The 21616-nt window shown below is 38.0% G+C and overlaps 1 protein-coding gene across 1 annotated transcript in view; it reads left to right on the top strand.

Moving 5' to 3' along the window:
- Positions 1 to 21616, top strand: part of spidr (scaffold protein involved in DNA repair) — a 44396-nt gene that overhangs the window by 21499 nt on the left and 1281 nt on the right. The window contains exons 9-19 of the mRNA XM_072680251.1: positions 4117 to 4330; positions 4633 to 4844; positions 13084 to 13242; positions 14801 to 14888; positions 15691 to 15813; positions 16917 to 16976; positions 17200 to 17383; positions 18164 to 18304; positions 19930 to 20023; positions 20429 to 20540; positions 21211 to 21261. Coding sequence (XP_072536352.1) covers positions 4117 to 4330; positions 4633 to 4844; positions 13084 to 13242; positions 14801 to 14888; positions 15691 to 15813; positions 16917 to 16976; positions 17200 to 17383; positions 18164 to 18304; positions 19930 to 20023; positions 20429 to 20540; positions 21211 to 21261 — 1438 coding nt within the window. The remainder of the gene's footprint in view (positions 1 to 4116; positions 4331 to 4632; positions 4845 to 13083; positions 13243 to 14800; positions 14889 to 15690; positions 15814 to 16916; positions 16977 to 17199; positions 17384 to 18163; positions 18305 to 19929; positions 20024 to 20428; positions 20541 to 21210; positions 21262 to 21616) is intronic.

Genomic DNA, 21616 nt, shown 5'->3' with positions numbered 1-21616 from the left:
CACTGAGCACTTTGGCACAAATTAATGTACACTTAATCATTCATGCTATTAAATAATCAGCCAATCGAGTGCCAGAATGGTTATGCATAAAGTCATGCACCTTCAGGCAATGCCTACATCATTATTAAAAATGTGGAAAAAAATATTTTGGGCATAGCATGATTACTGCTGAGCTTCTGGGAATGTTTAATGAATAAGTCTTTAAGAGTTTGCTTAGAATACAAAAAAAGGAATCTGGTGAGTGGCAATTCTCCACACAGAAGTGTTTTTTTGAAGAGCGGTCAATAGAAAATGCCCAGACTGGTTTGAACAGAAAGGCTATGGTAACTCTCTACAATTGTACAACATTTTTGATTATTGTTGCTGACAGGGTTGAGTAATGACAGAACACGTGTATCAATGTTATGTAATCAGGATACAAAAAACAGTATTCCATTAAAGTGACAGAAAACAAAATAAGTAAGCTGATGCACATTTTAAAGATGACCAAGGTGATTACTAGCAGGATTACATTACAGTATGTTCTTTCTTTTTTTAATGACACACATAGCTAGTTGAGTGTAACAGTGCCCCCTGGTGAAGAATCCTAAGCTTGTCTTCTTTGGTGTGCTGTAACAATACATTTACTAATGGACATTTCATAAAAATATTTTTAAAAGCCAAAAGGAAAACACTATCGCTATACAATGTAAATTTGGCATTTCCGCAGTAAATATTCTTTCAGCTTCAAAAGGCTGTGTTTAAAGAAACATTTGAAGGTAAGAAAATCACACCTGCATTCGTGTAGATGAGCTCGGACTCCAGTTTGATTAGCTGACATTTGGATGCTATGTTTTTAATCTTAATAAATGCATTTTTTTAATTATACTTGTCCTGTTCAGTCCTCAACATAGATGTGTTCACATGATTGCTTGGCCATTGGGAATCAAAGTATGGTATTAGTCCAGGGTTGCAAAAGCTCAACCTTTCAAAGCTCTAACCAGTAGATAGCCATGGACCTTTCTCTCTCTTCTCCCTCCTCATTCACGCCCACTCTCTCTCCCACGCTGCTTCTACGTCATTGCTCTGCTCCAGGGAATGGCCTGCATTCCTCTTCCTGGCAGCTCTGTGCTCATTTCCAGCAAGCCAGGGGGATAAACAGCTGGATCCTTTTTCTGCTCACTCTCTTTTGCGCTCTCTCCCTCTCTCATAAAGAGCAGCAGATCACAATAGCTGTGACTGACGCCAGGGAAAAGAATTGAAAGCACATGCAGCATACTGTGTTACTGCCATTTTAGTTTTTGAATTTGTATATCTAGTGATTAATTTTAGGGTGTATGTAACTGACTCTGGAAAGCCCATTGGCTGATCGTGGAAAGTCCATCAGTTTCACATCTACTTTGACCTCAACACAAGTGTTTGAAACATCCAAACATTTTCTGATGATTTTATGTTTTCATCACACCTCTAGTTCTTTTGACATGTCCTGAAGGAAGAAACTTTCAAAAACAAATCTGTTAAATACTGCTAGTTTTATATGAAGAAATGTGCTTTATTTAACAGAGATCATCTACATTCACCCTCCTCCTTACTTTATTATGATTCTTACTGTTGTATGTTTAATATACTCTCACTGACTTCTTTATTAGGAACACTATACTTCTACTGAATTCAACCTCCTTTTGCTCTCAGATGAGCCTCAATCATTCATGTCATGGATTCCATAATCTTGGAAGTAATTCTTTTAACATTTTGATCCATGTTGACATGATTATCACACAATTCCTGCAGTGTTGCACTGTCCCAAAGATCTTTTATTGGATTTAGATCCAGTGAACGATGAACCTGCTGTCAAAACCTGTTTGAGATGACTTTTGTGACTTGGTTTGTTATGTTGGAAGCCATTTAAAGATTAGGAAATATTGAATCGTGGGCCTCCCTGCATGCACTGCTTTTTAAAGTCTATCCTCACATATATGTTCTGTGATTGGGTGAGTCTACTGTGAAGTCCATGGCAAAAGCTTCGGGTTGCACCTCTTGAGGTACTACATTGTAGATTTTGATGTGGTTTGGATGATTACTCTGCTGTAGAAGCCATCCTCTTTTCTTTCTTTCTTTTTTTTTAAGACTGTATGATATTTGTCAGTGTAAATATGTTCTTTCTCCATTATACCAGTGAAATGGCCACTGTGCCACTGGCTTTAACACAAGCCGAAATTATGATTGATCCATTCCCATGGTTAAGTTTTATTTCTCCCCAAAAATATATTATTGCTCATTTAGTATTGTGCAAAACATTGGGCAAAATGTGTTTTTTATTATTATAATTTTTGTGGTGAGGACACACGACTTTTTCTAATGGCTCTTCAAGGTCATGAAGTCTAGACCTTAGCTTGACCTCCACAGGGGTGGATGATATGGAGAGATATAATCAATATTATTTAAAGACATTTTATATATTATATTATATTATATTATATATTATATTTATAATGATATTTTGGACACAGACTAGTACAGACAGTACTTACTAGTAGCAGCAGAAAACAGTTTATTATGCGCTGACAGTATTTTCAGAAAAGCATATTATATATCAGAATAACAATTTTTATCAGAGTACAAAAACATTGTTATATCCCGCCACTATTACTGTTTATTTATTCAATTTGGAACGGAGATAACAGCAACATGCTGTGAATCTTTTTATAACATTCAGAAATCACTCAAAAAACACTCAGAAATCTTGTTTCTCTTTCCGAAAGGAAAATTTGCTATAACTTTCAGTTGAAGGCTGTGTCAATTGTATTGTATTCCAAGTCATTTTTGAGCATTTCTATTGGTCCATTCATCATGTAAACAATAACCTTCTCTTGCATTGTTGACATTAGGTTTTTTTATTTATTTTTTTTATTGCTTTTATATAAAATAATATATTTGGCAATTGAGTGTAACGTTTCTGCCTTTTTCTGCTTCATCACACAAATCAGTGGCAAATAGGACAGATTATCCTACAGTTGGCAAAATGTCTTAACCATGTCTTTTGACAACACCTGGGCCACACCCTCACCTGTGGAGTGGAGCTCTGGCGTCATCAGCCAGTCTGTGTTTACCTTAGCACTTCCTGTTCCATTGTTTAAGACAAGATGTTCAAATAGAGCAGAATAGGTACACTGTGTTTTTAAAATCAAGATCAACACCCTTTACTGGTATCTGCAGAGGTCCTTGCTATGATGAATGTTTGATGAATATTTGTTTAGATATGAAAGAATAAATGTTTTTTATTTCCGTATTTATCTTCTATGTGATGACTCAGGTGCCGTTTATTAGCAGAAGTTTGTTTTGAAAATGTCTACATTGTGTGTCAAAGATTTGTCACACACTGTACTGAACATTAATAGCTTGTGCGCTGGGGTATATCCTCCAAAATATTCAGACTTTCAAGAAACTTTGTTCCTAATTAGTTACTTTTGATTGTCCCATGAATATTTTTTCTTTTTAAACAATGTTTAATTAACAAACAGAGCTGAGTTGCTGAACTTTGGACTGCTCTCCCTTTTGTGAGGTGATACTGCATGGTTGTCTATTTGTACTGAGCAGGCAAGGGGCTCCACCTCTCCTGTGTAAACTTGCCTTAGCTGGCTGCCTTCCAGCTTCCTCGTTTAGCTTATGGTTCACTCAGTTCATAGAGAATACAAAATCTCTCCACTGCTCAGCTATATCTCATGTCTTGTTGGAGTGACGTACCCGTATTATCTGTTCTAGTGCGTCACATGGGACGGCTTAGCAAGCCTGGCCTTGTAGAACAGGAGAACGGGCAGGAAATGAACGTTTCTTATTAAAATACTAAACACAATACAGCTAATGAATTATTAAAAATATTATAACTTATGTTAACTTATATTATAACTTACTATATGTGTGTGTGTGTATATATATATATATATATATGTAGAAGTATAAAGAAAGTCTCTTTAGTTTAAATGAAAATGTCTATTTACAATATAGGAATGGTGTCTAGTTCTATCTTGTTGAGTCTTTAGACTTTTTATCTTGTATTTTATTTGCTCTCATACTAACTGTGTTGTTAGTTATTGGTCTTAAGTCATTCTGATCTCTATGTAATTGTCTCCTCTGTAGGCAGAGCTTGATTGTTGATGGAGAGCAACATCCTATAATTCTGAACACTCATTTCAGCCAGAAAGTTATATCCGAAGTGAAGCTGGATGGTAGTGTTATCTGCTCAAAGGTTCCACCCCCAGAGGAGAGGACTAGACCCTGCCCTTTAAACAAGTGTTTATGTCAGAGGAAGAAGATTGTCAAAGCTATTCAGAAATCTAGCCCTGACAAGCAGGTGTGTGGTTTGGTTTTCTTTACCCTCTATCAAGCTCTACTCTAAACTAATAATCAAATGTGCCCAACAGCTTGACTGGCTATATTACCATTTGTCCAAAATGAGATTTAAACTGGTTTCCATAATGACATAAATAATGAGAATGGTAATTGGAAATATCTGTAAAAATACAGGAATCCATTTGTTAAAATACATGTGTCTTAATTATCTATAATCTGGGCCATTACAAGTTTGCAAGTTTTCTTTTTCTGCAGTGTAATTTATACAGGCTTAAGCAGTATCTTGCTTGTCACTCATTTCAGGTGCTTGCTTTTGCCAGAAGAGATGCAGAAGATGTATTTGAGTCTCTTTTGGAAGTCGTGGAGTATTCCAGGCCATCAGGATCTCTCTGTGGCCCTGTGCAGGTCATTATTCAGAGGGTCTATTTTTTCCCTATCAGCCACTCTACAACTCTCTCAGTTAGGTACAAAACTGTCAGCAAGACTTTGCTTGGACAAACACAACACATGGGCAGGTAATGTACTTATTTTTACTATTTGTCAATATATATCAAATAGAATGTTTTCTTAGTAGATGGTGTGTAGAACTCTGAAATATTGTGCCTTCTGATTATAGCAGTTGCTTCTGTTGTAGGGCATGTATATACTACAAAACCTAGTCATTTCTCTAGAGAAATGGCACATACATGCAATATACAAGGGCTAGTTTGCCCATAGCTCTGTTTAAATGTGGTTAAATTTCATGTGAGATGCAGCCTTAGCATGAATTAAATACGATGGTGGAGGTCAAAGAGCTCTTTCGATACAGGTATTATGCAAATGTACACTGCATGTGAAAGAGTAAGGCACCAATTCCAATCTATTTTCCAGATAAAAATTACTCTACTTTTAGATTTTTAATGCACCACCTACAAAAGGGACTGGATTTAATTGTTGTGCTGGCATCATTTCACTTGTTTTGGACCATTTGAACTACTAGTCCAAAGTGGAGTGTTGTGGTATGTTTTGGATCATTATCATGTTGAAGAAGCCATTCTTTTAACAGCCCTGGCCTTTTCACAGATTGTTTAACATGTGCATCCAGGATTTCCTGGCATTCTTTCCGCCACCCTTGTAAAACTGGCAGTGCACTGGTGGCAACACAACCCCAAAGCATGATGAATCCACCGTTTCACAGTTGGCAAAGTGTTCTTTTTATGAAATGCAGTTTTTTCTACAAATGTACCTTTACTAATTGTGAGAGGTCTGTTTGGATTTTCTCAGGCCCCATCTTTTGTTTTCATAACTCATCTGGCTTGTTTAGATGTTCTGTAACATACTTTAGATATTGAGGTTTGTGATGAGGTTAAACTTCAGGTTGCCTTCTTATGCAGATGATTTGTGCAAGCAGTATTCATATGAGCAGCTCTTTCAGAGTTCTTATGGTCTTATCTTGGTCACCACAGGTCCCCTTAACAGCAATTTCTTAATAGTCCCCTCTTGAGCTGTAGAAACCACAAGCTGAAAGTGATGACTGTCTTCTTATAGGTCTTCTCTGACTTGTCTAGAGTGTTTAATGTTTGAAGATTTGAGTCAAATGACAATTCCAAATCATAGTTGGTGAAATGACTTAATATCTAATGTCTTACATTCAAAGTCTAAGACCAGGTCAAAAATAATTTGAGCCTTTGTGACTGTTAAGCTGGAGATATACTTGCTGTTTGGCCGCGGTTTTGCGTCGTCAACTAGCTGCGTTGTAAAACGGTACTGCCAAATGTGCTATGTGTGTTACAAGAGGCTTCCACTAATCTTCATTTACTACTTTATCTGTATAATTTAGGCTAGGTTACATTGCGCGCGCGCACACACACACACACACACACACACGCTTATATACACACAAATTGTTGGCACCCCTCAGTTAATGAAAGAAAAACCCACAATGGTCACAGAAATAACTTGAATCTGGAAAAAGTGATAAATAAAAATGAAAATGAACAAATAAAAATCCAACATTGATTTTGAACCATGCTTCAACAGAGTTATTTTAAAAAATACACTCATTAAACAGGTCTGTACGAAAATTATTGTACCCTTGAAAATAATGTAACCAAAGGTACATGTTAAATCAAGGTGTGTCCACTAATTAGCATCACAGGTGTCTACAATCTTGTAATCAGTCAGTGGGCCTATATATAGGACTACAGGTAGTCACTGCGCAGTTTGGTGACATGGTGTGTACCACACTCAACATGGACCAGAGGAAGCGAAGGAAATAGTTGTCTTAGGAAATTAGAAAGAAAATTATAGACAAGCATGTTAATGGTAAAGGTTATAGAACCATCTCCAGGCAGCTTGATGTTCTTGTGACTACAGTTGCACATGTTCAGAAAATTAAGATCCATGGGACTGTGGCCAACCTCCCTGGATGTGGCCACAGGAGAAAAATTGATGACAAATCAAAGAGACTGATAATACGAACAAAAGAGACCAGAAAAACTTCTAAAGAGATTAAAGGTGAACTTTAAGCTCAAGGAACATCCGTGTCAGATCGCACCATCCATCGTTGTTTGAGCCAAAGTGGACTTCATTGGAGAAGACCAAGGAGGACACCATTGTTGAAATCATAACAAATCATAAAAAAACAGACTGGAATTTGCCAAACTACTATGGAACTTTTTGCCAAGGCACATCAGCTCTATGTTCACAGACGGAAAAATTAAGCATATCAAGAAAAGAACACTGTCCCTTCTGTGAAACATGGAGGAGGCTCTGTTATGTTCTGTGGCTTCTTTGCTGCATCTGGCACGGGGTGTCTTTAATCTGTGCAGGGTATAATGAAATCTCGGCTATCAAGGGATTCTAGATAGATATATGCTGCCCAGTGTCAGACAGCTTGGTCTCAGCCACAGGTCATGGGTCTTGCAACAGGATAATGACCCAAAACACACTAAGAACACCCAACGATGGCTAAGAGGAAAACATTAGACTATTCTAAAGTATCCTTTTATGAGCCCTGACCTAAATCCTATTGAGCATCTTTGGAAGGAGCTGAAACATGCTGTCTGGAAAAGGCACCCTTCAAACCTGAGACAACTGGAGCAGTTTGCTCATGAGGAGTGGGCCAAAATACCTGCCAAGAGGTGCAGAAGTCTCATTGACAGTTTTTTTCATAGCATTTTTATTTATTATCACTGTCAGATTCAAGTTATTTCTGTGACCATTGTGGGTTTTTCTTTCATTAACTGAGGGGTACCAAAGACTTAAACATAATTATTTATTTATTTATTTATTTATTTGGGGGGGGGGGGGGGGCTGTTATGTTCACTTTTAGGTAGGTCTTGGCAAGTCTAGGAACTTCTAATCTTCTAATATAATGTATTTATACACGTTTGACTCAAGAGGTGGTGTACTGATACTCTTATACCAAGTGGTTATTAACAACACTTACTGGTATTAAACCACACTGTAGCAGTTCTAAATCTTTGCTGAGGACATTCACCTCTCGATGCAGATAAACCTCTGGTCTAGATGTTATTGATGACTAACCATCAAGCCCCTCCCTGAACATGATGTTCGCATTCATGCAACACCCACCCCTAACCCCCCCCCCCCTTTCTCTCTTGCTCGCTCTCACTCTGAGCACAGGAGAAAAATTGATGACAAATCAAAGAGACTGATAATACGAACAAAAGAGACCAGAAAAACTTCTAAAGAGATTAAAGGTGAACTTTAAGCTCAAGGAACATCCGTGTCAGATCGCACCATCCATCGTTGTTTGAGCCAAAGTGGACTTCATTGGAGAAGACCAAGGAGGACACCATTGTTGAAATCATAACAAATCATAAAAAAACAGACTGGAATTTGCCAAACTACTATGGAACTTTTTGCCAAGGCACATCAGCTCTATGTTCACAGACGGAAAAATTAAGCATATCAAGAAAAGAACACTGTCCCTTCTGTGAAACATGGAGGAGGCTCTGTTATGTTCTGTGGCTTCTTTGCTGCATCTGGCACGGGGTGTCTTGAATCTGTGCAGGGTATAATGAAATCTCGGCTATCAAGGGATTCTAGAGAGAAATATGCTGCCCAGTGTCAGACAGCTTGGTCTCAGCCACAGGTCATGGGTCTTGCAACAGGATAATGACCCAAAACACACTAAGAACACCCAACGATGGCTAAGAGGAAAACATTAGACTATTCTAAAGTATCCTTTTATGAGCCCTGACCTAAATCCTATTGAGCATCTTTGGAAGGAGCTGAAACATGCTGTCTGGAAAAGGCACCCTTCAAACCTGAGACAACTGGAGCAGTTTGCTCATGAGGAGTGGGCCAAAATACCTGCCAAGAGGTGCAGAAGTCTCATTGACAGTTTTTTTCATAGCATTTTTATTTATTATCACTGTCAGATTCAAGTTATTTCTGTGACCATTGTGGGTTTTTCTTTCATTAACTGAGGGGTACCAAAGATTTTGTCTACATGTGTACACACACATGGCATGCAGAATTATGTGCCCATGGTCAAAATTACTTTAAATTACATTAAATGGTGAATCATTTTAAATTATAAATTATTAATGAAAAACAAAAAGAAAAAAAAACTGCTGAATGACAGCACCAGGATTTAGTTTACCACAAATACCCATGAACCCTTGAACCCAGTCCATGAACCCTTGGGTCTGCAGCCTTTATCTAAAGGGAAACATTATTTACCAAAAGCTACACTAAACAAATGAGTTTTCAGCCTAGACTTGAAGATTAAGACTGTCTGTGATCCGAATCAATAATGCCGCCAAGATTTTTAGCTGCTAAGCTAGGAATAACCAAGAAATCAGCCAGATTTAACATCAGGTCTGATTTCTTGCTGCTTTTGGATCTATGTGGAGATCGCAAAGCATTTTTATGTAGCAGTTTTTGCAGTTCGTAATGTAATTAAGATTGACTTAACTGGAACACTGAGGTGTGGAATGGAGAACTATTGCTAGAAAGGCACATCAAACCCCCTGTTTGACAGCAAAAGTTTAAGCATTAATGCCTAAATGAATATAACCTTCATGGAAGAAAGAAAAATAACATTTCTGATGTTTAGCAAAATTCAACATCAGACGTTTTTGGAGGAACATCAGAACATCAGTCTGATGCATTTTCATTAAAAAAAAAAAAACACTGATTTTGAAGCACGTGGGTAGATCGATCTTGGCCTTGTGTTACAGCCAGTGCTATGGGTAACATCACTGGTAGAAAGAAAAATTGATTTAATTAAATACCAGCAAATTCTGAAAAGGCTGAAGATGAAAAGCAGATGTCTTCTGCAGCAGGATAAAGATCTTAAACACACCTCAAAATCCACAATGGACTACCTCAAGAGGGCTTTGCCCATGGCTCTCCCAGGGCGCCGACCTCAACCTTAACACCATTACAAATTTGTGGAAAGACATTAAGAGTAGTGTGTGCTCTTTAAGAATCTCACAGAACTTTTACACGACTGAGTGAAGAATGAGTGAAAATGACCCAAACAAAAATGAAAAAAGACAGTTGGACTTAAACATAATTATTTATTTATTTATTTATTTATTTTGGGGGGGGGGGGCTGTTATGTTCACTTTTAGGTAGGTCTTGGCAAGTCTAGGAACTTCTAATCTTCTAATATAATGTATTTATACACGTTTGACTCAAGAGGTGGTGTACTGATACTCTTATACCAAGTGGTTATTAACAACACTTACTGGTATTAAACCACACTGTAGCAGTTCTAAATCTTTGCTGAGGACATTCACCTCTCGATGCAGATAAACCTCTGGTCTAGATGTTATTGATGACTAACCATCAAGCCCCTCCCTGAACATGATGTTCGCATTCATGCAACACCCCACCCCTAAACCCCCCCCCCCCCCCCCCCCCCCCCCCCCCCCCCCCCCCCCCCCCCCCCCCCCCCCTTTCTCTCTTGCTCGCTCTCACTCTGAGCTATATGACTGCTTTGTGGTGATCCACATCCACATACTAGCATACTACACAGTCCATAGCTATTAATATCTACCCCTGTTTGTTTTTGAAGTCCCAATATATCCCATGGTTTTAGGGTTTACATGAAGATATCTGTGGTCAGGTGTTTGTAAAATGATATTAGCACCCAGTTCTGAAGTGTCCGAGTGAACCTTTTCTATCTAGCCCCTCTCCTGTCTTTTCCCCTCATTCAAATATGTTATTTTGTTGCCATGCTGAGTAACAGCACAGAGTAGTGGTGGTGATTGATCGGTCTGAGAACCACATGCTCATGTGATGGAAAAAGAGATGTTTAGAAAGTTGACAACTGATATAGCAAGAAAGAGGGCTAGAAAGAAAAATGGATGTAAAAAATCATTTTACTGATTTTTAGTAATTTGACCTCTGTCTCATGATCTAGTTTCTTGTAAATGCAGGAACACAGGATGTCGTGCCACCACCGAATGGTATGTACATGTACGTGTATCTGAGGGTAGAATTTCATGTGGAGCGTGAGGTCTGGATTTGATCTCTTGTCATTTATGATGAAGGTGACAGTGGTGGTGGAGATTCTATGCTAGTGGAGTCTAGTACACAGATACACATGTAAACAGACTAGCTCGTCAGATTAACCATGAACTGGCACAGGTCAGGAAACCTGATGCATACCTGGACTCTTAAACTCTGGTCAAACTGAAGCCTTTTCTCTGTTGTTACTCTTGTCTTTTTTTTTTTACTTTCTTTTTTTCTGTTTGCCTTGCACGTACCTGCCATGGCTAGATAAATACAGGGCACTGTAAGGGCCTCATGGGCCTGGGCTATGTAAGAGACCTTCTAAAGGAAAAAGAACTGCTTGTAACCCTTGGGCAAAACTTTTGGAACTACTAAGAAGATGTTTCTGTGGGGAAAAAATGAACTGAGTTCTTAGGAAAAAGTTTCAAAAAAAGTGTATTGTAAATTACAACTCTATTTAAAGTTGTCTTGTACTGTATACTGTGCAATGTGTGTGTTTGTCTATATAGTCACAGTCTTCAAGTTCCAAATGCCATTTCCTTAGTTTTAAATTATTCATTTTAACTTATTTAAACTTCACAGAATATTTTGGGGGGGTGGGAACTACCATGCACTCCAAAACAATATTTAGTTCCAGTAAAACGTCTACAGAGGATAAACAAGCTGAAGAAGTACTTAGTTCGAAGAGAGCAGAGTAGAGCAGAGGAGGGGATGTTTTCAAGAAGAGGTTAGAACACAATGTGCTTGAAGTGTCTGATTTCAGGCCTGTTTATCACAAACTGCATGCTGATTGGTGAATTCAAAGGCGGAAGGAATCCCGCCCACTTTGTCTCTACCAATCCTGTTTCATGGTAACATTGTTAGGGAGAGCTGCTCTCAGTGGGGTTGTGTGTGTATGTGTGTGTAAAAACCAGCTCAATGGTGTGCAGTTCCAGGAAGCGCCCCCAAGTTGCTGTGAATTCCTGCGATTACTCACAAAAACAAATTCCTAAAGGTGGCCAGCCACTGCAGCTGGCCAATGGCAGCAGCCTGGTGGAGTCACTGACTGCTCCTTCCACTGGAGAGTGCTACGGGGGAAGGAAGGAACAGGGCAGGGGAAATGAAGGTTGTTGTTTATGTCAACCTGTTCTAGGCACGCGGTGCCTCAGTCTCATTCCTGCACTGTCACCCCCCCATGTTCTCTAGTTTCATTTAGACACACACAGGCCTAAACAAGCCTCACTGTTCATGACCCTGAAACCATTTAAACCTGTCTTAAACTGGAACCTGACATCTGAGATCTGAGTTCCAGGGAAAAGTGTCTGCTCCTTGTCTGAATTTTTTACTGTTATGAATTTTATATTTGGTCTAATTCTATAGCGGATTATATAGTATATGGAAATAGTCTGGCAAGTTTCAGTTAATGGACAGCCTTGTCCAATCTAACTCCAACCTTTAAATCAGAGTAAACTTGGCAGAACAGGTTGTACAGTTAGACACATCATGCCACAAAGAGATTATGTTGGCTTATCTGCCACGACTAACCATTTAAATAGACTAGCAACTGTACATTCATATTGCGTTGGTGAACCACAATAGAACCATACTTGTCCAAACAAGGTAAATAATGAGCTTTGCTCTGATAGATTGGTTTACATAGCACAGTGCAATCCAAATTTTCATGCTCGGGTGGTGTTGTCCCCTTGGTTTAGCTAGCTAAAGAGATTGTTGTCGGTCTGCTGGGATAGCATTTAGCCTAGCACCAACCAATGAAGAAACCAACCAATGAAAACACTGAGAATTTCCCCACTGCGGGACTAATAAAGGACTATCTTATCTTATCTTACAACAGTTTTTAAGGTTCATGGTATGATACTTACATTTCCATTATTCAACCATGTCAACGTTTTCCATTTTAGGACACCTTTTTTTTGTTGTTATTTCAAACATTTTTATTGAAATTTGCTTTGATATTTTTTTTAGATTATCTTGCCATTTGTGTAGTAGACTGTGGTCTTTACTGCTTCAGAAACTGATTAGCGTTTGGATGCTTCAGTATACTTACACATACATGTCCTAAAATCATTGTAAACTAGATTCAGTCCAGGTATGCTTCAAAGCACTAAATACCCTCTCTTGTTTTCCTTTCTGGACCTTTCTAAGGCCATGGAAGTATGATGTATGAAGAAGGCCACGAGTTTGACCATTTATAATAGCAAACACACCAGCAGTGAAGTGTCCTTTTTTTGCCTGAATAAAAAGATTTTCCTGCTTGATATGTTCAAAACTCTCTTTGTGCAGGTTTTGTATGCTGGTGCAGGATGTTTATGGTATGTTCAGCGAATTGGAGTTACAGAACGTGTCTTCAGAAGAGGAGCTAAAACAATACACCAAGCTGCTGGAGGGTAAAGTGTGTGTGCTGCAGGGCCTGAAAGTGATCCAGCGTCTTACACGCGAGAGGTGACAACCACTTATACTTAAATTTGAGAGCACAAGTCGACTAAATGGTCTGTTTTCAGGCACAGGTTCATCCAAATATGCTTGCTTTTCCTTTTATTTGAACTTAGCACGTTGCTAAACTTTCAACTGCAGTGGGCCTGTTATTTATTTATTTTTGTTTGTTTGTTCCTCATTTGGAGGTACCATAATTCTTAAATACAGCTGTGTATGGTTTTACCATTATACCGATTAACCCTACTGCTAGACAATATGACCTGAAATCAACCGTGATTAAATAAACGTTTTACCTCGATTACAAATAACGAATAATTATATCTGAAGAACGAATGAAGCTCCTCGAGTTGCCCAGTTGGCTTAGTGTTTGAGGTCTTTGTTATCGTCCTCTGTGTTCTCCTCCATGTGGCAAGGTATATGAAAAAATCTAAAAATATATTTATAATTATTTTTTTATTAATAATTATTTATTTATTTAATAATTATATTACACTTCTATATGTATGTGTATGTTCCATAAAAGATTATACTTTTAACTCCACTCCACTTTAGGACAAAGGCACATTTTTCTTTGCAATCTGCACCACAGTTTGAAATTCAAATCAGTCAGATATGATATGTATTTGCATATATTTCAGTTTGAACTTGTTCCTATACATTTCGGAATTCATGAAATTTTAAACTGTGGAGCAGAGGCAAATGTCTGTGATTATGGAGGTGTGTGTGTGTGTGTGTGCGTGCACAAGATTTAAGCTGTGCCCAACGTCTGGCTGGACTGGAATAAGCAGTTGAGCGGGTTGAGTGTGAGCTGACTTTGGTTTGAAAGACTGTAGAACTGGTTCTGAACAATGAGTCCCTGCTTTGCTAAAACAGACACAGATACTTCAGCCCCAGCTCACACTGATCCCTGTAGTCTGAAGGGTTCCAGGACCCCCAGCTGCAGAAAGTAAACAGCCATGGTCTGTCAGGGTAGTTTAGGCTGTTTTGTTCAGTTGTCAGGCCAAAACTTTTGTTTTATTGAGTATGTAGTCTGCTCATCTACCTAAGATACAAATGTTAGTCACACATTTGTTGTGCATTGTAACTTTTTTTTTCATCAAGATTTCCCTTAAGATTTCGCTTAATTAAAAAGGACAATGTTTTTGATTTAGTATCGTATGTAAAGGGAAGTTTCCCTACTAGTCTGTATCTGTATCTAAGAAATCCATTTTGTTGTTGCATTAATTCAATATTTTGTTGAGTTTGTGGTCAAATATATTTTTGTTCAGTTCATAATTTCAGAAATACTATACTTCTTTCACCAGTTTCTGTCAATACGTAATGCTGAATTATGTTATTGTTGATTTTGTTGTTTGACTTGACACATCTAATCATACATGATCATAAGAGTTAAGGTATTTTGAGTTCAGGACACTACACTATCTTTTTTCAGATGGAGGATAGATTTCAACTACTTTACACATGAATTGTGTGAATCCACATTTTATTGCACATTTCATTAAAATTATACTCCAGCTTGACTGACTGACTGACAAGTCACCCCACCCTCTGTTTTTCTCGGTAGATGTACTCAACTTTTCAGTTTGATTGACAGTTTGTGGCTTCCTACAATTCCTCCAAGGGTTCATGGTGAGCCATCATGCTGTCAGACTGTAAGTACCTTTATAAACCTAACAGCCTGTACCATGTTGCTGTTTGACCTCATGTTGTGCTGCTAGTAAGCTGGAAAGACCTTTTTGCAGTTTATTTTTATAAATAAATTAGATTTTAATCAAATACAGATTCATACTAGACCCACATCACAAATGCACTTCACAATAGATTTTTCTTCTATTAGCATTCATCCAAAAATCTTTTGCTTTCCTCTGACCATAAAACTTTTTAAACTTTTTTTCAGTCAAACTCCGTTCTAGTTAGCTACAGATGCTTGTGTTTGTGGTTAGTGTATAGTAGTGACTTTACAAATACCTCTGAGGTATCTTGCGCACACACACATGGAGAAGTGCCTTAGTTGTGACAATGGGTTTTTTGTTTTTTCTTTGGCTTTTTTTGCTCTTTTTTTTTTCTACGGGTTCTGTGGATTATGTGTTTTTTTATATCCTTTGCTGTAATATGCATTTTTTGATTCTGAATTAACCTTTTGCCTGGTTTAACTTCTGTGGACTTTGATCTTCCCCGGGATCAAAGAGTAAGGGGGTTGAGCATGTGAAAAATTATGAATGGCCAGTTCCTAAAGACACAGAAGTACTTATATGGCAAAAATAATAGTGGACAGTATGTTACAGTTAGTTTGCCCTGAGGCAGTTACATTTGTTTATATATTATAATGATTTCACAAAAGGCTACAAAACAAAGCACAAAAATGCTAAAACGTATTTTCTGCTCAGATATATGCTATTGTTCTATAATTAGCTTTGTTGAAAAGGAGATTAATTGTGACGATGCTTCTTGTAGGGCAAAGTCACAGCCCCCAGCTTCTGTTATAGGCTTGCTGGGCAGCAAAGCTGTGTGCTACCTCAACATGTGTCCCCACTATACCATCCACCTGTTATCCACACCCTCCAGGAGATCTTACAGGTGATGCATGTATATGCAATATGCGCTTCTCTGCTACAAAGAAAGGTGTTTTAGGTACCTAACATTTTTTGCACTATTTATCTAAAAGTGGATTAAGTGCAAATGACCGCGCTGAAGGGTGCAGCCACAATTCAGGTTTCAGTGTTACTTGAACAAGATAAGTCCCATCCTAAATACACAAACTCCACTTAAAAAAAATGTAGGCTGCTAAACACACTAAAAACAGTTACGGTCAGGTTTACATACACACATCATGGATGTGAATGTCATGGCAATATTGAGCCTTCCATGATTTTTTTTGAACAGTTCTTTTTCTAGAGCAGAATGAGTTTACAACATACATATTTCATAGAAAACATTTTTATGGTTTATGCATTAAAATAAAATGAACATCAATCTAGATGATTAATCTAGTGGTGCTGAACGTTATTTTAAATTGCCATGGGGAAAGTTTCTTTAACTGCTTGTTAGTGATCATGATTGACTGCAGCTGGTAACTTCTCTCTAATGTTTGTTTGACAACATTTGTTGGACTGTGTGTTCCCCACAGTACAGTGGGGAAAGCCATTAAACTTGACACCTGAACGAAAATGTGCAGCTGACCACATGGACAAAGACTGCGGCCCCAAATACACATCAAAAGTAGCAAGCTAACATTAAGCATTTGGAATTGCCTACCCTAAATATGTTGTACCAGGAAATCAACAACTTCTATTCTGCCAACAAGAAGAGTCAAATAGTCAGATTTCTCACACCATTTTGTCAGAAGCTTGTTGATTACTATCAAAAGCATCTGGTCATCTGTAATTATAAAGTATATAGAGAGACTATGTTTTGACCTGAGTAGTGCTTGCTTTGTGTTGATTATATGTTCCATGTTTTGTTTTTCAGGTCCTAAGTGAGTAACTAAAATGTATAGGTCTGAAATCTCTAAAAATATATATATATATTTTCACTTTCACTATTCAAAAAACACTTATAATATAAGGTAAATTTATGGTACAGAAACAGTCTTACATCTTGATGATGATAACTAGAATACTTTAGTGGATTACGTAGACATTTTTTTTTATATATATTTCTTTTTTTTTTTTTTTTTGTAGAATGAACCCAAGGGTGGCCGATGCAGTTTTAAGGCTACTGTGGTCTATAAGAGAGAACAGGTAAAATTATGATTCAGCTGTCCTCAGTTTATTAAAGATAGTCTAAACCCTTGTGGCTTTTAAGAAAAGTGTGTGTGTGTGTGTGTGTGTGTGTGTGTGTGTGTGTGTGTGTGAGTGAGTGAGCACTGTTGGTCTTAATACTAAAAGTTGCATGCAAAGATCATGCCACCTCATAACTCTAACTGTATATTTCATTTGTTTATTGCATTCTGGTTGCTTGCAGAGTGTAGGTGAGGACATCTTGCTGTTCGTTACAGACCCCAGCCTGCAAAGTCCAGAGAGTAGTAGGAGAACGCTGCCTGTGTATGTTAACCCCTGCTGCCTGCTACAGTCCTCCATCAGCCAGGCCATTGCATCCCCCCATCTTAGGCCAGCACTATTTTTTAAAGATGCAGTAATACAGCATGGTAAATATTGTTTCTTTCTCATCCAAGGCCGATCTGTCTGTGTGTAAATGTGGAGTGTTTTCATCTCCTAAGCAATTTTATTTCGGCAATAAGAGGGTTTTTGCTCAAACATGGGCATAAAGTTTAGTTTCAGATTTCAGATTTCAGACACCCCCAGTCAGGGCGTGGATTTGTTCAGTTCTATCACCATCACCAATGAGATGCCAAAAACGGACTGATGCTCTAGTGAATTTGGCTTCTTCTTGTCAGTTTTCTTTTGATGGTGTATGGAACTGTAGTCAACAACCTGGCTTTATTTGTAATTTCTCTAAAGGGCAAAGCTATCTTCAACAAACATAAATATATTATAATGAGATTTATAATGGTTTATCTGTGTTTATTTAAATGCCTTTTCCTAGTCAATATGATGGCAATAAAACTGTGCAGTGTTTTCTAAATACAGTGCAGTAACAGTCTTTCCAACGCTGCTTTTATACAGAGAGTTTGTAAAGAATCTGCAAAAGAACATTTGTCATTGACAAAGGGAACCCCCGTTTTATTACAGTTCACATTATTTTTCAGTTTTTAGTTATTATGCCCCCAGGCATGTTTACTGCTTATCTTTGTAAAATTAGAGGTCACCGGACTTTTCAGATTATTAACTTGACTTGAAGGTCAATAAAAACTGGAAAAATATGGATGTTCTAAAACGTTTCACAAGTAGCGTAAACAAACACTCCATGTGTACTTTGTTATAGCAAACTTTTTGTCAAGTGTTTCTGTCATTATCTCCTGCTGCAGGTCACATATTCTGCTGGGAGCAATCTGTGATCCAGCTGGACTCAGAGCAGATCCAAGACCTGAACTTATCTGTGCCCCAGTCCGTTATTCTGGACCAGCTGAGTTCAGAGAGTGAACCATGTTCTCTATGCACTCTCACAGGTAGGTACAGTCTAAAACTACTCCTTGGTCGTAGTTTGGTGCATTCTGATTTGTCCTGAGCTGCCCTTGGTTCTTCTGACCTGTTTTCAGTAGTTTTTACATTAATATTACGTTATGTTAATCTGCATCTCATCAGTGGTTTGTTCCTTGTAGTGTCATTTGGCGTGGTTTTAAGAAAGGTGCTCTGACTAGTTTTCATTCTATTCCAGACTCTGAGGCAGAATCCATAGACACTAATAGTAAAGACTATGTGGAGCAGCTAGCTTAAGTTGAGGGTGCTTGGTGGTTTACATTTATATTTATTTATTTATTTATATATATATATATATATGTACATACATGGGGCAGTGGTGGCTCAGCGGTTAGAGCGCCGGGATATCGATAACAGGGTTGTGGGTTCGATTCCCGGGCTCAGCAAGCTGCCACTGTTGGGCCCTTGAGCAAGGCCCCTTACCCTCTCTGCTCCCCGGGTGCTGGCGTTGGCTGCCCACCGCTCTGGGTGTGTGTGTGTACTCACTGCCCCTAACACGTGTGTGTGTGAGTGTGTGTTCAGTACCAGATGGGATAAATGCGGAGGACACATTTCGCTGTACAGTGTACACTGTACAGTGACAAATACGTGCACCTTTACCTTTTAAAGAATATCTGTGGCAATGCATTGTCATCTGGTGCTTTATATTGTGAATTTCCCCACTGCGGGACTAATAAAGGACTATCTTATATAGAAAGAGATTGTACCTAAAAGACCTTGTGTTATGTTAGAAAATCTCTGACTGTATGGCAGATGGGGTCAGCGCTGCAAGTTCATATCCAGTATTTTCTATCTCCTGTAGCTTAACCACAATCTCCCCATGTCTTAAAACCATGTTTGTTTACAGACAAGTAAAGCAAGTTAGCAAATTAGCTTGAAATAGTGTCATTACTTACATTATATTGACTGTGCTCAAATCTGAGTGGCAACAAGTGTTTCAAATTATCTGTGCCCTGGAGCTTTGTACATCATCTTAACTGGAAGAGTTAGTTCCGAGTTACCAGACTTGACTGTCATTTACACATTACACTGTAAAAAAGCTTAGATATAGACTAAAATTATCTTTGTTCTTTTGGGGACACTGTGATTATTGTAGTTCAGATTTGCCACTCGAGCTCTGGCATTGTGCTTTTAAAACTGGAAGAAACTTGCTTACACACTTTTACAAAAAAAAAAAGGCACCCATGTGCTGATCCCAGGTTTCTGTTCTGTTATAGTGGACATTTGTGTGACTTTGTGTAGGTCTGTTTTCCTGCAGATAATGCAAAGCATCTGTTTAAGAACAAGTACAATTTATCTTCTTCAGGGTTCCTGTCAGTAATAAATATTATGTTACATAAAGTGCCCCGTGTGCTTATGTGTATGAGCATGAGGGAGAGTTTGGCCAGTGCGTTTAGACACTTAAAAATGAAGGTGCTTCGAACAGAAGAACCACTTTTGTTTCCAAAAAATACCATGTTTGTAACCTAGATGTGTAAATGTAAAGAACCTTTTAAATAACATTTTTTTTTTACCTATTTAAATGGTCATTACATGTATGTCTCTGGTTAATAAATGTTGCCTCTTAATACCCATGTCTGGTTCTGTTATGCAGGAGTAGTGATTGATGTGGATGAGCAATCTGCTTACTCTTGGCCTACCTGCAGACAGTGTGGAAGCGACAGCTTAGAGGCAGTACAAAACAAACAGTAAGTCCTATAAACATCGTTATAAGTAGCTACTAAATTCACTGCTTTGCTGCTGATTGGGCAAACGGTATAGATTTATGCAAGGAAAAAGCTGCATGGGGACCGTAAATGGTAGATGCTTTTATAAATATGGTTATAACTATCAATAAGCATACTAAGGTCCTTTGGTAATATTACTTTGGTAATATCTACAGTTTTTTGGTCTTGTATGATACAACACATCTAAGGTAATGATTTGTTTGTGTTCAGGTTAGGGTTAGGGATAGGGTTCAGCTGATGTTTTTTTTTTTAATTGGAATTTTAGCTAAAACCAGCTAACCAGTACAACATAGATTGAACATGACATTCTCATCTGTGGATGGATATATATGGGTTACTTATTTTGTTTACTTATTTTGTTTCCAGGGAAGCATTTCTTTGTGTTACATGTGGTGCATTGGACAAACCAACCAAGCAGATGCAGCTTGAAGTATTCCTCAGTTGCCCCTTACTAAGTCACTGTACTGTAAAAGTTAAGGTGAGCTTTTGAATTGTGTATTTGCAATGTAAACATTTGTTTGTTTTTTTATATTAGATACTACAAAATATTTTAAGAAAAGGAAAGGGAACGTGAAATAATCTGATTGTTTGCAGGGTGTGAACTTTTTTTAATTTATCATTTTATTAATTTTCATGTATAAAATGAAATGTCTGAGATCATCTTGAGCTGTGTCTTATAAACAGATAACTAATTGTAGCTAAAATACAATTAGAATTGCTTGTCAGTACTGTGTGTAGCTGAAAAAACGTGCTGAAAAAGGAAAAGCACAATGTACGCACAATGTATGGTCTGGGTCCAGGATTGAAATTGGGAGCCCCTGTATGTGGTGCTTTTTCCAGTTCTATTGTAATCCAGGGATAATCATTCCTCGTCCTAAGCAAAGTTTAACTTTTTGGTGCACACATGGACACATGGTTAACTTAGAAAGTGTATTTGAGAAGGTAGAGCACCAAACTGTTGGACTGTGGCCATCCAAGACCAGGAGTGAATAAACTTGTTTTACATATACGTTTAATGATTTTATGCACTTTTAAAGTCAATGAAGTCAAGCCAGATAGTTGTTGTATTGTTTGGAAGCATGATATTTCTGTGCTTTTGTGAACTGCATTTCTAAATGAATTTGAATGTATGGAATTTTCTTCATCAGCTACTACAGAAATCCATCATGACCCTCTTGAACACATCAGAATGCGCTGAGGTGAGATCTTTGCCATGGCCTAAAGTTCTTGAACATAAACCTGATGTGTGACTGTACACTTGTTTTGATTTTTATACCCTCTGCTGAACATTCCAAACCAAGTACTGCCTTGAATGTCCCCGCGATCTTGTTTATATGGTGGGATTTTTATATGGTGGGAATTGTGCATGTGATTGTCAATATAAACTCACTGGTGACTACTAACCTTTATCTTTTCTAAGTCCACCTTAAAGGTGTGCAGTTCGAAAATGTAACCCATCTGTTGATGCACATGCTTTAGTTCTATATCAGTGGCCAATTTCTGACCATAGAACCACTCTTGGCTGACCACTTGATGATAGAAATTTCCCAAGTT

The sequence above is a fragment of the Salminus brasiliensis genome, chromosome 5, assembly GCF_030463535.1.
Source record: "Salminus brasiliensis chromosome 5, fSalBra1.hap2, whole genome shotgun sequence".
In the NCBI taxonomy this organism is placed as follows: domain Eukaryota; kingdom Metazoa; phylum Chordata; class Actinopteri; order Characiformes; family Bryconidae; genus Salminus; species Salminus brasiliensis.
The sequence above is the reverse complement of the archived record's forward strand: the minus strand, read 5'-3'. Positions and strand labels throughout refer to the sequence as shown.